General features: G+C 43.6%; 1 protein-coding gene across 5 annotated transcripts in view; it reads right to left on the bottom strand.

Annotated features, from left to right (window-relative positions):
* Positions 1 to 180: 180 nt before the first annotated feature.
* Positions 181 to 21454, bottom strand: part of BLTP3A (bridge-like lipid transfer protein family member 3A) — a 62855-nt gene continuing 41581 nt past the window's right edge. For 4 of the 5 annotated variants that reach the window (XM_081828035.1, XM_081828036.1, XM_081828037.1 and 1 more), the window contains 13 exons: positions 19584 to 19670; positions 18893 to 19063; positions 18359 to 18498; positions 17806 to 17947; positions 17353 to 17546; positions 15695 to 17151; positions 11052 to 11248; positions 9087 to 9241; positions 8848 to 8998; positions 6406 to 6668; positions 5847 to 5955; positions 5615 to 5721; positions 181 to 5007 (listed from right to left, as the gene is read on the bottom strand). In XM_081828035.1, the coding sequence (XP_081684161.1) occupies positions 4882 to 5007; positions 5615 to 5721; positions 5847 to 5955; positions 6406 to 6668; positions 8848 to 8998; positions 9087 to 9241; positions 11052 to 11248; positions 15695 to 17151; positions 17353 to 17546; positions 17806 to 17947; positions 18359 to 18498; positions 18893 to 19063; positions 19584 to 19670 (3299 nt within the window). In that variant the 3' untranslated portion in view covers positions 181 to 4881. The remainder of the gene's footprint in view (positions 5008 to 5614; positions 5722 to 5846; positions 5956 to 6405; positions 6669 to 8847; positions 8999 to 9086; positions 9242 to 11051; positions 11249 to 15694; positions 17152 to 17352; positions 17547 to 17805; positions 17948 to 18358; positions 18499 to 18892; positions 19064 to 19583; positions 19671 to 21454) is intronic. The other variant, XR_014147617.1, reaches the window with a different exon arrangement.

The raw sequence follows: 21454 nt of genomic DNA, 5'->3' as shown, positions 1-21454 counted from the left end.
GTTCATCATTCTTCTCCGGTGTCAGAATAAAATTAGTCTTGGGTTTTTTTGAAAATTTGAGCCCTTCCCATTTTCTGTTAGAACCATTAAAATTTTATCTCATAAAAGAGTACTTAAACCACTTAAAAATAATGTAAAAGCCCATATATTTCAGGTTCCTATAAAGAGATATACCACAACCAGTGTTTAGTAAGTTTAATTTGCTTTTTTCAGGTGGTTCACAGAACCAGTACACTCAAGGTTTGATTAGATAATGCAACATTAAAATTTCCCAACACTGACCAGTATTCCAGTTCATCAGATACATTCTCATTGTTTTCCTCAAATAGAGGGGAATGGAGTGACCTTTTATTGACAGTGATTAGAAGTAATAAGGCTACTGTATATAATTGGCAATCCCCAAGAATTCTTTCCTCTGTCATTCAGTGTCATAGGGAGAAGAGTTTTGAAGCTGTTCTCTTTTGAAGCTTTCCTGAGCATGTCTTAAAAGATGCCAGTTCTGTTTAGCACCCTGATGGAGGGGAAACAGCTTGGACTCACAAAATACAGCAAATCCGACTTTGAGTATCTTACATTAAAACCCATGGCTTTAAACATATATTTAGCTAGTGGAGAAGACACTTCAGTGGGACATTCCACAAAGAAATGTTGTAAGACTCAGGCTAAATCTTAACCGGATAATAAACTAAGGGGGGAGAAAAAAAGGCAGATAGTCTCTCAGCTCTAAAAAATTTTTTTTAACAATTATAGGAACTACACCTATTGCAATTTGAGATAGTGGATAAGGCTGAAACTTTTAAGTAACAAGGGAGAAAGATCACATCATGAGTCTAGCCATTTAGCAAAGCCTCACAGTTTAAGGTTCTCCCAAGAGTGTTTCTCCTTGTGTCTGTTGTGAGAGATAGGGAAAATAATCCCCACTCAGCAACAGCTTCCATCCATACCTATCCAGAGGTGAATGGGAATATTCCTACTCTAGTAGAAGGTAGGAGAAGATCTAGGTGAGGGCTGTAGTCTCTGGAAGGATGGTACATCACACCAGCTTCTCTCGAAACGGTAATGACTACGGTAAATCACAAGGTCAGGACAGCTTTTGCAGTTCTCAAATAACCAAATGTCATTCTACTAGCAGTGCAGCAATGTTCGTTTGCACAGTTTTGTGATGTTACTGTAACTGATTTTAGAAGTTTAGGCAAGTATTAAATGAGAAAAAACTAACCCTTAGTGTAAAGGTTTAGAATGGCAGATTCCCATATCACTATGGCAATACTTGAAACGACCTGCTTTCCACTACCCCCTGAACTAGGCTAAGGGGAAACTAATGTAAATGGGTTAAATGAGAGCATTTAAATTCTGGGGTATGTTGAGGGGTAGTGTTTATCCCTTGTATATTCCGTACACAGAAACTGTTCCTTTGAGAACCATGAAAGGGTACATCAAGTCTGAGGACCGTGGCAAAATGAGGGTCAGATTACAGAGTACAGCAAAAGCAGCCGTCACAAGAATAGAACCCATTCCTTCAGTCTTAAGTCAAAGAAATGAGGTTAATTATTCCAGTGAGTTGAAAAATTTGAGATCAATAACCATCCCTGCAGCTCAGCTAAGAGATACTTAAACTAAAGCCTACCTCCAGTACATCCATGTAAACAGGAAATCTCGACAATCATAGATGATACATAGTTGGAAATGCTTCACAGCTGAAATGGTGATGTGCAGCAGCTGAGGTCTTTGACGGGTAGTGGTGCTATCACTCCAGACATTTTCTTGAGGTATTGTTATTTCTTGTTCACAGAGTCTTAGAGCTCCAAGGCAGAAATCATAAGCAGTCCAAAGTACTATTTTCCTTCCTTTTTTTTTCTTTACCTTTATCCTGAGAACTACCAACCAGTTCACATTTCTTCATTATGCAAGTCTTTCCCCCAGCGAACAGGAGTATGAAGTTACACAAGAGGATTGTTAACTAAAATTTCCTGGGACAATGACCCCTACACCACATTTTCTGCAGGAGGATTTCAAGACACAATAGCCAAGGATGCCACGTAGGAAAGTCAGAAATTCTAGGGCTCCATTTGTCACATGGTCAAGAACTCCAGAGAGCCTAGAAACCTGACTGAACTCTGGCCATTAAAGGGGTTAGCCTGGATGTTTGCCAGATTTGTTTGTATCGCCGACCAGCAAGCACAAGCTTAAAGTGAAGGTATACCAAGCAATGCCCATTAGGCATTTTCTTTGCATGGAGGGATACCAGAGGGACATGGTGCGGGTGGGGTTAGGGTGGGGGGGAGGAGGGGAGGGAAAAAGAATCAGAATGTGATTTTAAACCAATTCGGGTGAGTCTAAGTTTGAATAATTCTGTTTTCTGGCTACTGATCTCCTTCTGCAAGGCCTCCTCTAAGAACATTAGAAAGGCCATACTTGAGAGGACGAGTGATCCATTTTGTTCAACACTATGCCTTCCGAAGGAGCACTAAGGGGGAGTGTGTGGAGGAACACAGTTACCGTCTCACTGTGTTTCACCAAATAGCCCTAGTTTTCCATAATTCCGTTGGAAGACCATTATACAAGGATTCCTCTTAAACCTTCGCCACCCAAACATAGCCTCTGCCAGCATCACTTCTCGGACAATGAGCTCTTTAAGTTTCTGATTTGCCAGGAGAAGTGCTTTCTTGTACTTAAGGCTATGAGGTTGAGCCCCAGAGCTAGAATTTCAGGACTTGGTGAGCATGGCCTTCCTCTTGACCGGGTATCTGATCTCACACTACCCTCAGCTTTTATCTTTCCAGAGTTGGAGCTAACATTTTAAACTTGTGTCCTCATGTGGAAGTATCTCCACTCCCTGATAATTTTTGCTATTCTCTGGACCTTTCGTCCCTTCACCATATATTCTGTAAATAAGGTCACTAGAAGTGCATAGATAATGTAAGCCATTAAAATGGTGTTCTATGAGGTCCTGTTTTCTGTGTTGTCTCCATGAGCCCTTCCTGATGGTGCAGTCGGGCTTCGAGCCAGAGCAGCCAGCACACTGACCCCTCCTTCCCCTCAGCAATGGTTAGGTTACCTTGCTGAGTTCTAGCAGAGCTTGCTGCCTTGCTGATTCTTCTATTACTTTACACTTCCCTAGACTGAACCTCACCTGTCATTTTCCTGTGTCGTCACAGCCAGGCTTGTGGGCCTTCTGTGGTTTTGCTTTTTTTTTTTTAAAATCCCTTCTGGTTTACCTTTCACTGCCTAAAAGTAGTGACATTTGACTGCATAATTTCCTACTTCCAGGTAATTTATAAAAATCCTAAGTAAGGTTAAACCAAGCATCCACCCACAGGGAACTTCCCCTGTTAGCATTATCTCCAAAAAGATGTTTATTCTCAAGTCTCTAAGTTGTTTCCTAAGCACGACAAAGTATTCCCGTATCTCATAGTAACTGGTGTTTTTAAAGTTGCTTTAAGTGAAGAACCTTGACAAAAGTTCTTTAGAAGTCTGAACAAATTATATCTTGTTGTTTCTTGAATGCATGTTTCTTTTTATCCTCAAAAAAACTAGAATATGCAAGTCAGGCATGATTTCCCATAAAGGAAAACATTTATCTTTCCTCCAATATGTCATGTGTGATTAAGACTTCAGTGACACCAGTAAATCACTAATTTTACATCTTGCCAATTGAAGGTGAGTTAGCTGATGAACTTCTGTCCAATCAACACAGCTTGAAGTATATTACAGAGCAGTATGGATGAAGGTAGAATGCTGAGGAAGAATTAGGTAGGAAAGAAAGAGGGGGAAAATCGTTCTTTCATGGGGCAAGGGGAAAGCCTAGCTAGGTTGAAGGGTTTTTGTTTTGTTTTTTTACTTAAGTCAAAATTACATGATTTTAAAAAGCCACAGTGATAGAGGAGTATGAGAGGCAACAAGTTGAGATGTTTACGTTACAGCTGAAAACACATTTTCAGCTCCCAAACGACCAAGTGCAAAGGAGAGTGCTGGTAGAAAGTCCCAGTGCTGGGAGAGCAGACGTGCCGGGAGCCCGGGGAGACAGAGGAATCAGTCCTGAAGCGCAGCTGTGAAGGCAGGCAGGCCTCTGGGCAGGCAACAGTGGGCTCGGCACAGGCTCCCCTAGTGATTCTTACCACGTCATACCTTCAGCCTGGCTCAGTGAATATTGATTTAAATTTCAAATAATGTTATAGAAGGGAAAGATACAACTGAGCCACTACTGTTTACTTTCTACCACAGCATCACAATGATGAAAGTGTAACAGAAAAGAACCTTAACCCTGAAAAATCTGATTGTAGTATCAGCCAAGATGGCATAAGCTTGGCTCCCTTTCCAAAAAAAAGGCGGCATCCAGGTCTCCCTTACTCTTGTGCCTCTCCTGGCTCCCGCCTCGCTGGCTATTTCCTATTCCACTCTACTACCATGGCCAAAGCTCAGGCCGAGGACTTTTCAGGTCTGCTACAGGAAGCTCTGGGACGTAGAATCTTTGGTGGCTCTGCGGGTGACTGAGGAGGTGGGTACTTTCTCTTGTTCGCACAGGCTGTAGAGAAAGCAAAGGTCTCTGCCATGAAACCAGGTGGTGAAATGGCCTGACAGTGTCGACAAGATTCCACCTAGTGTGCAGAGAGCCAGAAGGCTTTATGTAGGCAAGACCTGATGCTTGAGCCACACGCAAAGCTGCCCGCAATTTCCTAGAACGTGGCTGTGCTTTGCCCTGTCTTCCACCCAAGTCAGAACAGCTGGTGGAAAGGACACCCCAACGAGTGGGCTGAGCACTCCCCAGGCCCTCTGGCATCCTTAGCAGACTTCTTCAGTGCTGGCCGGTGCCTTCTGTCACAGGTGGTGCTATTGCTGGTGATCTCCTCTCTCCTTGGTAAGATGGCTGAGCCACTGCTATCAGAGCTCAAAGAGGGGGTTATATTTCCTAATCTCCTGAAGCAGTCTTTCTTTCTCCTGGTTGGCATCGGCCAATGCTTGTTTAGTTTCTATGAGTTCCTTTTGTAGGGTAGGCAATTCTTTCACCTGGGGAACAATAACAAATTTACAGTTAATAAATAACATGCCTTGCAAAAACACCTGATAAGGGAACAAGAACTCAGAGTTCAAGCAGAAAAATCCACAAATTTGGTTACTGATCAAGAGAATACAACCAGATCTTTCTAAAAGCCTAATTGGGGCAACCTGGGTGGCTCAGTCGTTAGGTGTCTACCTTCGGCTCAGGTCATGATCCGAGGGTCCTGGGATTGGCCCCACGTGGGGCTCCTTGCTCAGTGGGAGGCCTGCTTCTCCCTCTCCCACTCCCCCTACTTATGTTCCTGTTCTCTCTGTCTCTCTCTGTCAAATAAATAAATAAAATCTTTAAAAAAAATAAAAGCCTAATCCTGTCTTCAGAGTTCATCAGTTATAAGCACAGCAACAGTAGAATATATGATCAACTACCATTCACCTACAGTTCCTGACTTATATCCCCTAGTAAGCACTTCTAGAAGTTGCTGCTAGGTGACAGGAGCCCAAACCACCCAGCTATACACAGCACAGACAACCTTTTCAGCCCTCTGAGTTTTACCAGCTTCTGTAATTACAGCCACTAAGGGTCTGTGGGAAAGGTACTGTTCAGTTGGGTCCTCACCTGCTGTCCAAAAGCTTCTTCTGTGGGCATCAGAAACATCTGTTCTTTGGCGGGCTGCCTCTTCTCACTTTCAGATCCTTCAGATGATGGCCTGTCTTGAGCAGCAGCTGGAAAAAAGTAAAGGTTCTAAATGACAAACTCCTGCCAACATGCAAACAATTCCTAGTTATCATCTATCCCTTTATGGGAGAAAAAAGGCAGAGAAGCCAGGAGGCTGACGAGCCCCACTCACCGTCTATGTGGAAAACACCATCATCACCCCGCTTCAGCACAAGGTGCTCCGTGGCCAAAGTGATGGGGATAGGGCCTGGAGATGTCGGATAGATGGGGGGGGTATCATCCTGCAGGGAAGAGGGAACCCACATGATGCCCCCAACCAGCTCAGAGCAATTCAGGTAACAACCCTTGCTTCTACCATCCAGCCTGAAGCAGTGTTATGCCATTACGTATCCATACATTCTTACAAGGTACAGAAGCAGAACTGAGTCTCTCCTATTCTAGAGATGGTCAAACTGAGGGCCAGATAACCTAATGGGCTTATTTATACATAGTCATGCTGCATGCCAGAGACAAGGTCAGGGCTAGTGACAAGGTCTCCTCACCTAAATCCAGAACACTTTGATACAACACACATTTATGTATTACTACAACCTTCACTAAGAATGCTAATATGCATTTACTCACTTAATCCTCACCACATTGGACCGTGACAAGGGAAGACGTGTACAGCTATCGCTGCCAAAATTCCTTGCCTGGCAAAGTCTAGGGTAAAATCCCAAAGCTCCTCTCACCTTTAGGGTGATCCTGGAGTGCAGGAGCTCAATCTGCATGGGAACTACCACTGGGATCTCCTCATCCTCCAAGAAGGGCCCCAGGCCATTGAGCACCGAAGTGAACAGCTCAAGGTCACAGCCTCGAAGCAAGAAATGCAGGAAGCCATTCTGTGCGGCCAGTGGGGAATGAACAGCTGCACCAGGCCCCACCTCAAAGCGAAGGCCCACAGCTGGCCTGATGCGGTCAGTCTTCAAAGCTGAGGATTCCTGAAAGCCTGTACCTTTGAGAAGAGAGACAGAAAGAAAACATTAATTAATTATGAGTCAGAGACTATTCTAAGCACTTTACATATATTTAATATTCATAACAACCCTATGCCAAAAGTATTATCATCATTCCCATTTTAGTGATGAAGGAACTAAGGCACAGAAAATAACTTGCCCAAAGTTCAACAGCTTGTAAGTAGCAAGGACAGGACTTGAATGCAGGCAACCATGACTGACTGCAAAGACTGGGCTTTTGCTATCATGCCTCTCATGGTGGAAGGGAAGTCAAGGATCAATAAAAAGCTGGCCTTGCTATAAATCTGAGACACTGGGCTAAAGGCCAAGGGAAAGCTCTTAAAACACAGGACCCTCAACTCTGCTAAATTTGAACATCTCTTCTTTCTCCAAGTCTTGGTGTTCTCATTTCTGATAAAGCCACGCAGGATCCATGCTAAACTCCCCAAAACTCCATAAAGAACTATCACAGGTGTAGCCAAGGATATGAAATAACTTATATAACTGCAAACTGGCACAAGTATTTTGGGAAAAAAACTGGCATTACCTAGTAAAGTTGAAGCTACACCTACCCTAATGCCCTGGAAATTATATCCTCAGGAATGTAACCCCGGAGAAACTCTCTTACATACCAGGAGACATGTACAAGAATGTTCAAGGCAGGGCGCCTGGGTGCTCAGTTGGGTAAGCGTCTGCCTTCAGCTTGGGTCATGATCCCAGGGTCCTGGGATCAAGTCCCGCATTGGGCTCCCTAATCGGCAGGAAGCCTGCTTCTCCCTCTCCCTCTGCTGCTCCCCCCCAACTCATGCTCTCTCTCTCTCAAATAAATAAATAAAATCTTAAAAAAAAAAGAATGTTCAAGGCAATCCTATATGATATAGCAAAAAAACCCAGAAACAACCCAAATGTCTGTTAAGAATAGAGAAGTAAATAAAGTAATGGGTACAAGGGATATTTTAGGGGTGATGGTAATGGTTGCACAACTCTGTAAACTTGTTAGAATTTATCAAATTGTATACTTACAATAAGCAAATTTCATAAATGCAAATTATACCTCAATAAAGTTGTTTTTAAAAAGCAAAAACTAGTAATATTTATACAACAGAATATGATATAGCAATGAAGATGAATCACAGCTAATTCAACAACCTAGAAGAATTTGAAGAATATCAAAGAAAGAAGCCACTCATGAAAGAATACAGACTATAATCCTATTTAGAAAAACTCTAAAACCTGCAAAACTAAATAATACACTGATAACAAACATGTAGAAGAGTTGTAAAGCAAAGCAACAGAATGAGAAACAAAATTCAGGAGAGTGATTCTTTATGACAGGTGAGAGGCAGAAGATGATTCAGGAGCGGGGCTCCTGGGGACTTCAAAGTTAATGGTACTATTCTGTTTATTAAACTAGGTGGTGGTGTACATGGGTTCACTGTATTTTTATTATTTTATAACTTACATATATGTTGTAAGTATTCCTTAGTATCTACTCAATATTTTTTTTTACTTTATACTTTCTTATATTTATTGTTATGTAAATTCTACTCAATATTTTAAAAAATATTTTAAAATGAAGAATGCAGCATAAGCCCAGATTTCTCCTGTTATCATCTTTTTTTTTTTTTTTAAGATTTTATTTATTTATTTGACAGAGAGAGACACAGCGAGAGCAGGAACACAAGCAGGGCGGGTGGGAGAGGGAGAAGCAGACTTCCTGCCAAGCAGGGAGCTCAATGTGGGGCTCGATCCCAGGACCCTGGGATCATGACCTGAGCCGAAAGCAGACGCTTAACCAGCTGAGCCCTTCCTGTCATCTTCTAAAGTACAAATATCAAAGGATTGAATCTGAATGACGGAATTCCCTGATCATATACAGTTGGATGTCAGCAGCTACACAAATGAAGAAGTGGACAGTGGCCTCCTGTATAAGCTTAGGGAGCACCTGGGAAGTGAAGATGGTGAATAGCCTACTGAATGCAAAGCCCCAGAAAGGGCTCTGGGAGGTTCCCCTGCAAGAAGAAGGCTTGACTGGAGTTCCTCCTCCTAATGGCTGCTGGAGAGAAGGACCAAGGGCTTGGCACTAGGACAGCTACCCCTGGGGCCCAGTGACAGCAGCAAGAAGCTAGGGCTGCCCCAGATAAATCCCAGCTCCCCTGGAACAGCCCCCATCCTCACCTGAGCGCTGTCCATGCAGGAACTGCCAGAGTCCCATGGTGCCCAGCTGTTGGACACTCAGTTCCTCTGCCTGCAGGGCTAGAGCCAGGTCCTCACCACGTACCTCGATCCCCAAAGATACCTCATTCACCTTCAGGACCAGAACGGAGACCTGTAAAAGGATACTTTCTTAGCAGAGTGCCTCGCAAGCTTCTAGCCTACAGCCTACTCTCTGCAGAGAAGAAAGGAGAGCAGCTGACCGGGTGAAGGCTGAGGTCTTCCCCACTGGGTGAGACCGAACTGTTGGCCTCTGGTGACCCCTGGCCGTAACTATCCACAACAGGGCTCGCTTGGACACCAGCACTGTCCAAGACATTTGGAAGAGTTCCTGGTGGAAGACATTCTGGACCAGACTCTGCGTAAGAAAGACAACAAATGAGTTTGAAAATCAAAAAGTTCTGTTCAAATCCAATCTCTAAAAACAATGACAACTGTGGGAAAAAAAAAAAAACACTTATGACACTTATGAGACAATTGGGAATTTGAAAACTGGATATTTGATGAATTTAAAGAATTGCTGATTTTTAAAAATGGGACAGTGGTATTTGGTCACATTAAAAATAAGTCTGCAAATGGATGCAACCCAAGTGTCCACAGACAGATGAACGGATTAACAAAATGTGGTATAAACATACAATAGGGTATTAGCCTTAAAAAAGAAGAAAATGCTGACATGTGCTATGAAGTGAATGAACCCTAAGGCCATTATGTTAAGTGAAACAAGCCAGTCATAAAAGGACAAATACTGGGGTGCCTGGGTGCTCAGTCAGTTAAGTGTCTGCCTTCAGCTCAGGTCATTATCTCAGGGTCCTTGGATGGAGCTGGAGCCTGCTTCTCCCTCTCCTCCCCACTCGTGCTCTCTCTCGCTATCTCTATCTCTCTCTCCGTCAAACAAATCAATAAAATCTTAAAAAAAAAAAGGACAAATACTGTATGATTCCATTTATATGAGGTACCCAGAATAGTCAAATTCAGAATACAAAGTGGAACGGTGGTCGCCAGGGGCTGGAAGAGAAGGGAATGAGGTACAGATTTTCAGTTTTATGAGATGAAAAAAGTTCTGGAGATGGATAGTGGTGATGGTTGCACAGTGATACTTTTTTTTTTTTTTTAAGATTTTTTATTTATTTGACAGAGAGAAACACAGTGAGAGACGGAACAGAAGCAGGGAGAGAGGGAGAGGAAGCAGGCTTCCTGCTGAGCAGGGAGCCCAATGCGTGGCTCAATCCCAGGATCCTGGGATCACGACCTGAGCCGAAGGCAGACGCTTAATGACTGAGTCACCCAGGTGCCCCTGCACAATGATACTTAATGCTCCTCAATTACAGTTAAAAATGGTTAAGATTGTAAAGTTTATGTAATATATACTTTGCCACAATTTACATTTTTTTCAAATGTTTTTAAAGTTTATTTTCTAGAGATGCATAATAAAAATATTTATGGATAAAATGTTATGTTTGGAATTTGCTTCAAAATAATATGGGAGGAAAGGAAGTGAACAGAAGTATGTATGAAACAAGAATGGCCATGAGTTCTTAATATTTGAAGCTAGGTAATGGGTACATGAGCGTTCATCATTTGATCCCATCTACCTTTATACATATTTGAATTTTTCCATAATATTCCATAATAATAACAAAGCAAACAGGAGTACACACCACCCAGCTTAAGAAACAGTACATTCTCTTTTTACTTTATTTTCGTTTAGACACTCTTAAGGGACCATTTAAAAAAGTCTCCGGTTCAATAAGATGAAAGAACCAGTGTAGCTTCCAGTAATGAATGATCTAATTCCTAATAGTTACTCATTTTATCATAGAAAAAGCTCCTATTTTCCAACAATAAAATACGTAGTTAGGGGAAAAAAAAAACAACAAAAAGCACCAGCCACCAAACTAATCCTCCTGCCACAGCTACATGGCTATAAGACTAGCACTCTCTCTTTTGGTCTGAGTCTCATTCTGTGATAAAGGTCAAGTGCTAACCAATAACCTAGAAGATGTGTAGATAAGCCAGAGCTACAAATCCACTAAAATTTCTTTTTTGGTTTTGGTTACGAAAACATCTATTTTATCAAATCTCAGCTCCTTTTGTATCCTGCTGGTATACAGGCAGCAGAAAGAACCCTTTTTGGACTTCAGTTTCACCTGGCTGCTTCCACGTACCAGACTCCAAGAGCGTCACAAAGCTATCACTGCCATCACTGTCCACGGAAATCCGGTCTTCAGGGCCACTGTTATCCAATGAAACGCCGTCAAATGACTGCTGAGATACTGTCCTCTTCATGGAGAAAAGTCGGAGTCGGGCAGCCCCTCCACTCAGTGGTGCTGCCGCCCCCTCATCTATTTTGGCCATGGGCTCCCTGTTTAAGAGATAAAAACCATGGGCGCCTGTGTGGCTCAGTCGGTTAGGGGCCTTCGGCTCAGGTCATGGTCCCGGGGTCCTGGGATGGAGCCCCACACTGGGCTCCTTGCTCTGCGGGAGGCCTGCTTCTCCCTCTGCCCCTCTCCCTGACGTGTGTGCGCTCTCGCGCGCTCTCTCTCTACTGTGCGTGCACAAAACTAAATAAAAAAATCTTTAAAAACACACACACACACAAATGTGGCTTAGAAGATATGTTTTGGGTCTTGCAATGCCCAACCCTTTCAACCCAAATAGTTATTTATACATTAACTTTGATGTCAACTATTATCTGCTGTAAGGGGGTCACACCATTTTTCAACTGCTGGCCTTTCTGAATCTGGCATTTCAAACTGCATAAGTAGCTCTGCCATATCAACATTAAATATCAAGTTTATTCAAGGTCATCCCATATATAGACGAGACCAACTACCTACAGGCCCAGTGCAAATGAATGACACCTGAAGCCACCCACATCCAATCCACAAGTATTTACTGAAAAACTTGTGCACATAAGGCACCATACGAATCACAGGGAGTGAATAAAATAATGAACAAGGCATCCTCTGTCCTCAATGAATGTATAAACTATCAGGAGAGAGGAGATTCAGATACAACCTACCATCATATGGGGAGTAAATCACACACACCATAAGAGAGGGACAAAGGCTAGGCAAAGCCAAAGGCTAGACAATATCAAAGGGGGGAAAGGATGAGAAGAAGGGTATCAGGAATACCTCTGTGGAAGGAGATGGCATTTAAGGGAGCCCTTGAGGGCTGTGAAAGAAACAGGGAAGGGGCATTCTATGGGGAAGAAACAGCATGAGCAAAGACATGGAGCACGGAGCTAGAAAACAAAAAGTACCTTTGGAGACAGTAGCTCAATGCAGCTAGAGCTTAGGTTTTGTTGGGAAGAGCAGTGGAAGATAAAGTTAAAAAGGCACAATACAGTGAAAAGAAACCTTTAAAGATCTTTTAATCTTCCCATTTTATAAAAGAAGAAGCTGACTCAAGGTCATAGTTAAAGATGGAATTAAGAAAAACCCAAGGGCGCCTGGGTGGCTCAGTTGGTTGAGCGACTGCCTTCAGTTCAGGTCATGATCCTGGAGTCCTGGGATCGAGTCCCACATCCAGCTCCCTGCTCAGCAGGGAGTCTGCTTCTCCCTCTGACCCTCCTCCCTCTCATGCTCTCTGTCTCTCATTCTCTCTCTCGCAAATAAATAAAATCTTTAAAAAAAAAAAAAGAAAAACCCAAGTCTCCTAACTCTTGCTAAGTGTTTATTTCCCCCTTTTGTACCACATGGGTTGCAGCCAGATTACAGAAAAACCTGAATAAAAGATTATATATGAAAGTGCTTTTAAAACTATAAAGTACAGGGGGTATATGGGAAATCTCTATACCTTCTGCTCAGTAATTCCTATGAACCTAAAAGTATTCTAAAAAACAGTCTATTAAAAAACTGTAAAGTGAGGGGCAGCCTACTTAAAAAACAAAAACCACAAAGTGCCATATAGAATATACCACAATAATTGATTATGCCACACTAATAAGTTCAAACTAAATTCAGGGGGTATAAGGGAAAAGTCTAAAAGTTTTCGAGTAGGGAAATAATAAGATCAGACCTGTGTTTTAAGGCTCTTTCAAACAAGCTAGTGAGGAAAAGACCTCCAATGAGGAAATCAATTAATAGTTTACTGAAATAGTCCACATGTAGGAACAGACAGCAAAAAGGGATATGAGACTCCCTAAAGCAGTGTTCTCAAAGTGTCATCCTGGTAGGAGCATCAGCATCAATGGGGAGAGGGAAGGGGCTTAGAAATGCATGCTCTCAGGCCCTGTCTCAGACCTACTGGATGAGAAACTTCTAACGGTGGGGATCAGCAATCTGTTTTAAGAAGCCCTCCAGATGATTCTGAAGCACGCTTTGGTCTGAGAACCCCTGCTCTAGAATTACAGTCAGAATCTGACAAATGAGTGGAAGAGGCAGGAGAATGATACTACTGAATAAAGAAAGAACTGGTCTAGGGAGGGATAGGGAATTTAGTTTTATGTATGTGAGGTTTGCCACACCTCTGGGAAATCCATGGGGAACTACATGCAGTAGATGGTTTTTGATGAAGAGCAGGGGAGGGGAGAAAAGTCAGAACCAGAAATATAGACTACAGCAGAGGTAAGGAGATGAATAAAATAACCTTGAGAGAAAGTATACAAAAATGCACTGATATAAACCTTACTGAAGTTTGGCAAATTCATCAAGAACCTTAAAAATGTTTGCAGCATTTGACCCAATAATAACCCACTTCTAGGTTTTCATTCTAAAGATTTAGATATGCATAAAGAGTAATGTTCACAAAAACAAGGGCATTTAACACAGCTTTGGTTCTGAGAAAAACTGGAAACACACTAAAGCCCCCACCCATAGTGGGATGAATGAATAAATTAGGATAAATCCATTTGCCAGAATACAATAGAGCAATTAAAAATTATGTATTCAGGTACCTCATGAATGGGAAATGATTCACAAACAAACATTAAGTGAATAAAACTGGAAATTTTCTAGATGATATAGAAATAATTCTATTATTGTAAAAATAGTATTCATGTATAGTGTATGTGTGTACACACCTATAAGCATTCACATGGGTACCCAAATATAGGTATAAAAATCAGAAGAAAAAAGATCCAAATGTGAATAGTGACTATCTCTGCATTGTGTTGTCACAAGTGACTTTTTCTTCTTTATTCTTTTTTTCCCTACATTGTCAACAAAATGAACACAAATCATTTTTATAATTTAAAACATAAAAATTATGATAAAAGTGATCAGAATATGGACAGCCTAGTGCAGTGGAGCGGTTAGGTTTATAGGACAGAAGGCAGAAGACAGCAACCAAGGAAGAAGGAAAGACTCCTGCCGAGAAGTGCAGTGTGAGGGGCCGCGCAGGGCTATGAGCGTTCGGGACAACCACAAGGCCGACACGAGGAGCCAAGGACAGGGAGGACTGAGAAGAGGCCATGGGACTGCGCCATCAGCAAGTCAAGGTTGGGGGTTGAAAAAGGGCTTGTGTCACACACCTTTCTTTTCCCTTTATCACCCCCTCTCCTCTTTTCCCATCTCCATTTAGAAAAAGCAGCCCATTTGGTGACTGGGAGTCCAGGCTTTCAATCCTCACCCCACCACTCAGGAGTTCTGTGATCCTGAGCAAGTTTCTTACCTCTCTGAACTCAGTTTCCTCACGTGTAAAATGGGGACTGATATTATTACCTGCCTTACAGGGTTGTTACAAGAATTCAATGGATTAATATTGTAAGCATTCAGGAGAGTGCCTGATACACAGAAAGCACTCCATAAGTGTTGCCTAGTATTATATCATTTATCCCTTCAAGTTTTCCCTTCTCCTTCCTTCTAGGCTATCTGTGCCTAGCAAGTACTAACACTGGCATTGCTTAGAGACCCACTTAGACCCACAATCCACTTAGACAAAGCTCCAAAGCCACTGATCTTCAAACCATGGTCCCCAAACCACAAAGCATCCCAACAAAGATTTCCCATAGTCTTCATTATCATTCCTAAAACCACAAGGCACCAATGGAAAAATCCATACCTTTCCACTCTTCTGATTATGCATTTCTGTATTTTTCTGCTAACTCCCTACTGTATCTTCAGTGACACAGAGCCAGGCACAAAGTAGGGGCTCGAAAAATTTTTGTTGAATGAACATATGAAATTCTTCCTTCTCTATTACTCTGGCAGACATTGATAACATGTACCAGAAAGGGCAAATACAAAGCCCCAGCTTCTCTATCTACAAGATACAGGATCCATGGGCTCATCCTTTTTGAAACTTCAGTTCCCTCAGCTATAAACTGAGGATATGAATTTCTATTGCTATCTCATGGGGTTGCTGTGGGGATCAAATCAAACAAAATATTGTGTGAAAGGCCACTAAAAAGAATAAAATATACAGATGCCAAGTATTATTATTATTATTGTTCTCATAGAGTATATCTGTATCAATAATAGTGAATCAGTGAAAGAGGAGGGAAGATCCTATGAAGCAGTAAATGTTGACTTGAAACTGCCCAAGAATAGGCTAAGCTACATGGAGGCATGTGCAAATCCAATTTCTGGTTCTTCCCCTATCACAGAATTAGATGTAGTCTTAAAAATAAGTCTCTCCAGTTGGTATACCTATATCCTCTAAGTAGCCTAAAAATTCTTCCACTGCCCTTCAGGCAGCACTGATAATTAAAGGCTTTGGTACATTAGAGAGGCCATTCTATGCCATCCCTTGGACTACACAGTGCTTCCTAATCTAACAGTACACACAGCAGGAGGCCTTAAGCCCAATGACCAGAGCTAGGAGGAGGAGACAGGATGAATGAAGAAGGCAGAGAGCCACTCACTTGGCTGGGGGCAGGGACAACATCTTGTGCATGGTGGAGGTCATTCGGTCTCTGCCCAGACTGAAGGCATCCTTAGTCAGGGACACAGCTTCCTTGGTGAGGTCCATAGTGGCATGTAGAGCCTCCTTTGTGGCATCCTTGGTCATGTGAATAGCACTTGACAATTCTCCCTCAATGTTCTTCAAGGGGATGATCTCGGCCTGTCCATTCACAGCAGTATCCCTGCCATCTGGGGGCTTCAACACAGCTGGTAAAGTGGACGCCTGGGTTCTGCTCAGTCTCTTGGCCTGTAAGAAATCCACTGCCTCATGGCCCTTCCCTACCTCCTGCTGTGCAAGAGGATCTGAAGCCTGTAGTTCTCCATTGCTATGGAGAGGCACTGGCCTATCCTGGGATGCATCCAGATTTTCAACGCCACTGTCCTCCAGAACCTTCTCAGGGCTTGCTGGGCCCTGGTCTGAGGAGGCATCAGACTTCAGCTCCCTATCCTCTGAAGGAGACAGCTCTGAATCGATGAGGCTGGTGGTATCTGAAACTGCAGAGTCAGCTTCAACAGCCGCCGGGGCAGGATGCATGAGCAGAGCCACCTCAGCGCTGGGGAAGAGGACCCCAATGCAAGCTGTCTGGTCCTGCAGAGGAGAGCCAGTCATGGCCTCTGTGTCCTTAGTCAGTTGCTCTTGAAGACCCTGTAGCACCTCCTTCAGGCGGAGCAGAGCCAAGTACTGGTAATGGTCAAGCCTCACGCGGACATGTGCGGGGGAGTGTACAAGCATGTGAACATCTGCTGCATCCTCAAGCTCAGTCAGAGGCCCTTTGCTGTCCACGCTACTGCTGCCTTCTCTCAAAACATCCATGACTTCTGTAAGGCCTGACAGGCTTTTCAAATCATGCTCAGTCTTTGACCTTTGATGGGGCACAGCATCAGGGGCAAGGGCCTCAGAATGGACAGGACTGCCAAAGCTAGCGGATGGTTTCAGCCTCCCTTCTGTGGCCAAAAGGAGCTTCCGTGCCTGAGCCTGCTGCCAGGGGAGGGGTAGGCAGGCCCAAATGGACAAGGGGAAGGGGGCCACAAAATTCAAAGTATGGCCTTTGAAGTTCTCTGTTCCCTCAAAGTCCAAGGAGATCTGGGTGAAGTGGATGGACCACAGATCCTGGGAAGCCTTAAGCCTCTGGGGAGGGAGGGTACTGGGTTGAGGGAGGCGGGAATCCATCTGGAAAGCATGATGTAAAAAAAGCATGTGCAGAAGGCTAAAGCCACCTGGAACCTTGGGAAAGTGAACATAATTGGAATGAAAGAACTCAGCAGCCGCAAAACCTCGGAAGAGACTTTGGAGGTCTGGACAACTACAATGTGGGGCATGACGTGTATTGGTGGCAGTCACGCCCGATGCAGAGAAGATGAGGGCCTGAGGACGATGCAACCCAGCCTGCTCTCTCTTCTCCAGCGGGAAGCTAACCTTCAGAGAGAAAATGAAACCCAATTCAGAATGGACATCTGAGTAGCTCCCCAACCTGCTATTAATACATGTGTAAAAGACCGAGCCGCAATACTGTTTTTCTTACTTCTATCAAAGGGACAGAGAGAACCCTGGATTATAGCCACGGGAGAAATGCAGCTAGGGCTGCCAAAAGGGAATGAAAATCCCACTCTCCCCTACCTTCAACCAGAAGGCATCCAGTCGGATATCCAAGTGTTCATCTTTCTGGCTCGAATCTTCCAGCTTGTAGATAGCTTTGAACTGCTCCAAACTGCGGTATAAATCCAGGCAGAAGAGGTTTCCCCAGAGCAAGCTGACAGGATCCATAGTAAACGTCAGACCATTTAACTGAACGTAGAGATTGGGACAGGGAACTGGAAAGCAGGAAAAAAAAAAGAATTGCCGTGTACAGAGTAGCAACTCGACTCCTACTTACCAGCTGATATTCATTTTATTACGAAGAAAGCAAAGGTGCATATTTCTACACGGCAGAGTTTTTAACAAAGGTGTGCTAAACTAACTCAAACACCTAAAATTCCTAGAGACAAATGAGAATACAAGTCGTGGCCCCAAGGCTGGCAGATGTGAAGAGCATGAGCTAAACAGTAAGAAGTGAGCGGATCAGATGCTTACCTGGAAGCTCCTGATTATCGGGGAAGTAATACTCTGTGAACTCAATATGAATGGCAGAGACCTGAGTGGGAAGATTGTGAAGCTTCCGACTGCAGGAAAGGAGTGTAGATGGCTTCTTACTTGGCTGTCCAGCCGTAGAAACCTACACAACCACACGCAAGTTGCTGTTAGCCCCCTTACAGCATCCAGAATAGAATTCCCTCAATTTCCTCTGAGGTCATAGAAAGCCACTGCCACCCTTGCAAAGTCTACCACAGGGAGCAAAGGGCTTTTCACACGTATTGCAGGCATTCTCGCACCTGCTCCCACTATCTGCAAGTTCACTGCTCTCAGGGGAAGGTTGGTAGTAGGGTATCAGAGGAAACTGGGGGAGTCCCAGGTCCAGATCTCAGCAGCCATCCATGCTCAGAAAGAAACAGACCAGTGTTACTAATCCACCCAGAAGTGAGGGAAGCAGCCCCTGAATCCCACAATCTTCTTCACACCTGTTGCCTTCCAAATGTACTGTTCCACCCCTTTCCAACCATGTCTCCCTGCATCCTGGGCTTCTCACCTGGTGGATGTCCAAGTCATCCACCCGTATTACCAGGCAACTAGAGCGCAAGCGATTCCATGCTGGAGGCCGAAAGGCAGCCTGTCGGCCCTGAGAGGGGCTTCCTTCAACGGGGTTCTTTCGAGGACTGGAGAGAGAATCTAAATAAAAATAAGAAAGTAGGAAAGAGAATCAGGTACATTTAACTCTCATTACTAACAGAATTAGGAAAGTAAAAATCCTAAGACCACTAAGGCTATATATATGTAGAAAAGAGAGCTTAACACTGTCTAGCTCCTAGAAGGAACTCAAAAATTGTATTCTCCTTAAGACCAAGGCCACAGTCTCTGGAATAAAGGTGACAACAACCTCTCCTCAACACTGCAGCTAGTCCTAAAGACAACTAGGACTCTGTAAAGAAAAAAAGTCACTGATGTCTTTCCATGGGATCAGGTTGGGATAATTAGCTAGTCCAGTGCTTTACCTTCACTGGATATTCAAAAGTAAATAGCAAGAGGCTAAGCAATGGGAGTCCTCCAGCTCCTTGTAACCTACCTGCTTTCCTCCTGAAGGGAGAATCTACCCCCAGGTGCCAGGGCGGTTTGAGACCCGTCTCTTCATGCCACTTCTCCATTTTACTCTGAAATTCCATCACCAGCTTCTGGGCCCACTGGACTCGTGTCTCCATGGCCTCACAGTGCCGTACCCAATGTTTGCAGCTGTCACCTATGCAACAAAGAAGTAAAAAGATTTCAGTCCAAGATCATGATCCAACATTCTGATTTTTCCCTTCCATTGGTATAGTCATAGTTCAGAATCTGATCCCTCACCCCAATCCAGATTTCTCTGCGGTAAGTAAAAATTATCTAGTGACAACACTCAAGTTCTTCTGGATTCCATATGTGATTTTTCCCTAAGGTTCCCTAAAAGGCCAGCTGCTGACTGTCACTATCTTTGACCATGGACTACTAGGAAGGCTCTAAAACTAGTGGAAGTAAGGGGCAGAGCATAGAGTCAAAAGCAACATCTCAAGCACTGCCTCTCCTCCTACTTCTTCCCATCCCTGATAAAGAATCATCAATAGTAGACCCGACAAGTTTCTTGAAGAGGGCTATTCCCAACACCCCTCTGAGCTGCAACTCCTGGCACCCTCCTGCTGGACAGTCAGGAATGAACCCAAGAATCTGTCCTCAATACACGGGTACCTGGGACACACTAGAACTGCTGCTATTCAGAATTGTCCTACCTGCCCAGTGGAAGGGGTAATAGTCAAATGCCATCTTGCGGAAAGTAAGCTGCATTGCACCACCCATGAGTCTGTTTGCAGAGACACCTATAAAAGAAAAAGAAAGGTGAACAACAGCAGAAGAAACAAAGAAGCCTAAATACCACTTGAAGTACTTAAGTCCTCTGAGGATCAGTTCCAAAGCCTGAGGGCGCCTGGGTGGCTCAGTCCGTTAAGCGACCAACTCTTGATTTCAGCTCAGGTCATGATCTCTGTCCGGGTTGTGAGACTGAGCTTCACGTCTGGCTCCACGCTGGGTGTGGAGCCTGCTTAAGACTCTCTCTTTCTCTCTCCCCCACCCCACCCCCACCCCACTGCCTCCCCTCTCTCTCTACAAAAAAAAAAAAAAAAGTCTGGTTGATACACAAGTGCAACTGAAAGGCCAGGGTGTCAAGTGATTTGCAAGTCTGAGGCCCTCCTCTCTTGATTTATAATGGTCAACGGACAACACCCAAAAAAGGTATATCCCATTATCTCTGTAAATGGCTGCCAGATTTCCAGAAAGGCAAAAGAAACTGCAAAACTCAGGATTCAGGAATTACAATCCTAGGTATCCCACTGACACATTCTAAAATCCTGATTGATTGGTTCCCCCAAACCTAACAATGCTAGGATTGCTGTTCCTTGGCCCAACACCTGGAGAGGCATAAGCCAAATTCCCCCCAAAACAGAACCCACATTATTTCCTTTCATATCCTGGCCTCAGAGCTAATTAGACAATCACTACATAAAATACATACACAGTACCATGGAACACCAAAACACTGCACTAACAAGGACATTTGTAAAATACACATACAGGATATTGTAGGTAAACTGGAATTTTTAGCATCAAGTCAAATACTGTATTATATTTATCTTGAATTTACATTTAATTCTTACTAAATGAATGAACCTTCCCTATTTCTTTTTTTTTTAAGATTTTATTTATTTGTCAGAGAGAGAGAGCACAAGCAGGGGGAGCGGCAGGCGGAGGGAGAAGCAGACTCCCCGCTGAGCAGGGAGCCCGATGCAGGGCTCGATCCCAACCTGAGTCGAAGGCAGATGCTTAACTGACTGAGCCACCAAGGCACCCCAAACTTTCCCTATTTCTACCTTACCTCTCCGACTACATTCTAAGAATTGTTAGTAGAGTAGTTAGAATAGACACTACTTCTCCTATATATGCATATTGTCTGACCTACCCTGTTCTACGTTTCTATCTCTTACTAGGGTGAAGGGAAATACCATGGGATCCTCTGGGTGTAAGCTGGTACATTTCCGTCTAGTCTGGATTTCACCACCTCAAGTTCTGGACTAATCACCATCCTACACTCATGTTCCTTCTTCTCAATCTTTTTGTTCGTTATCACTACCTCTAGGAGCTTATTTAGACATTTTTTTCATAATTGCCTCTTCATGAAATCTTCATACCACAGATGTACTATATATCTGCTTAGGTACTGTGTCTCTCTGTGCTTTATACATAAAAAGAATGAATACAGGGGCGCCTGGATGGCTCAGTTGGCTAAGCGTCTGCCTTCGGCTCAGATCATGATCCCAGGGTCCTGGGATCGAGCCCTATGTCGGGCTCCCTACTCAGTGGGGAGCCTGCTTCTCCCTCTGCCTCTACCCCCCCACCCTGTGCTTGCTCTCACTTGCTCTATCTCAAATAAATTTTAAAAATCTTTTTTTTAAAAAAGATTTTATTTAAAAGCTTTTGACAAAGTTCAGCATCCTTTCTTGATCAAAACTCTTCAGAGTATAGGCATAGAGGGTACATACCTCAATATCATAAAAGCCATCTATGAAAAACCTACAGCGAATATTATTCTCAATGGGGAAAAACTGAG

Source organism: Leptonychotes weddellii, chromosome 8 (genome assembly GCF_054177405.1).
Source record: "Leptonychotes weddellii isolate Sample4059 chromosome 8, ASM5417740v2, whole genome shotgun sequence".
NCBI lineage: Eukaryota > Metazoa > Chordata > Mammalia > Carnivora > Phocidae > Leptonychotes > Leptonychotes weddellii.
This window is presented reverse-complemented; position numbering and strand designations above follow the sequence as displayed.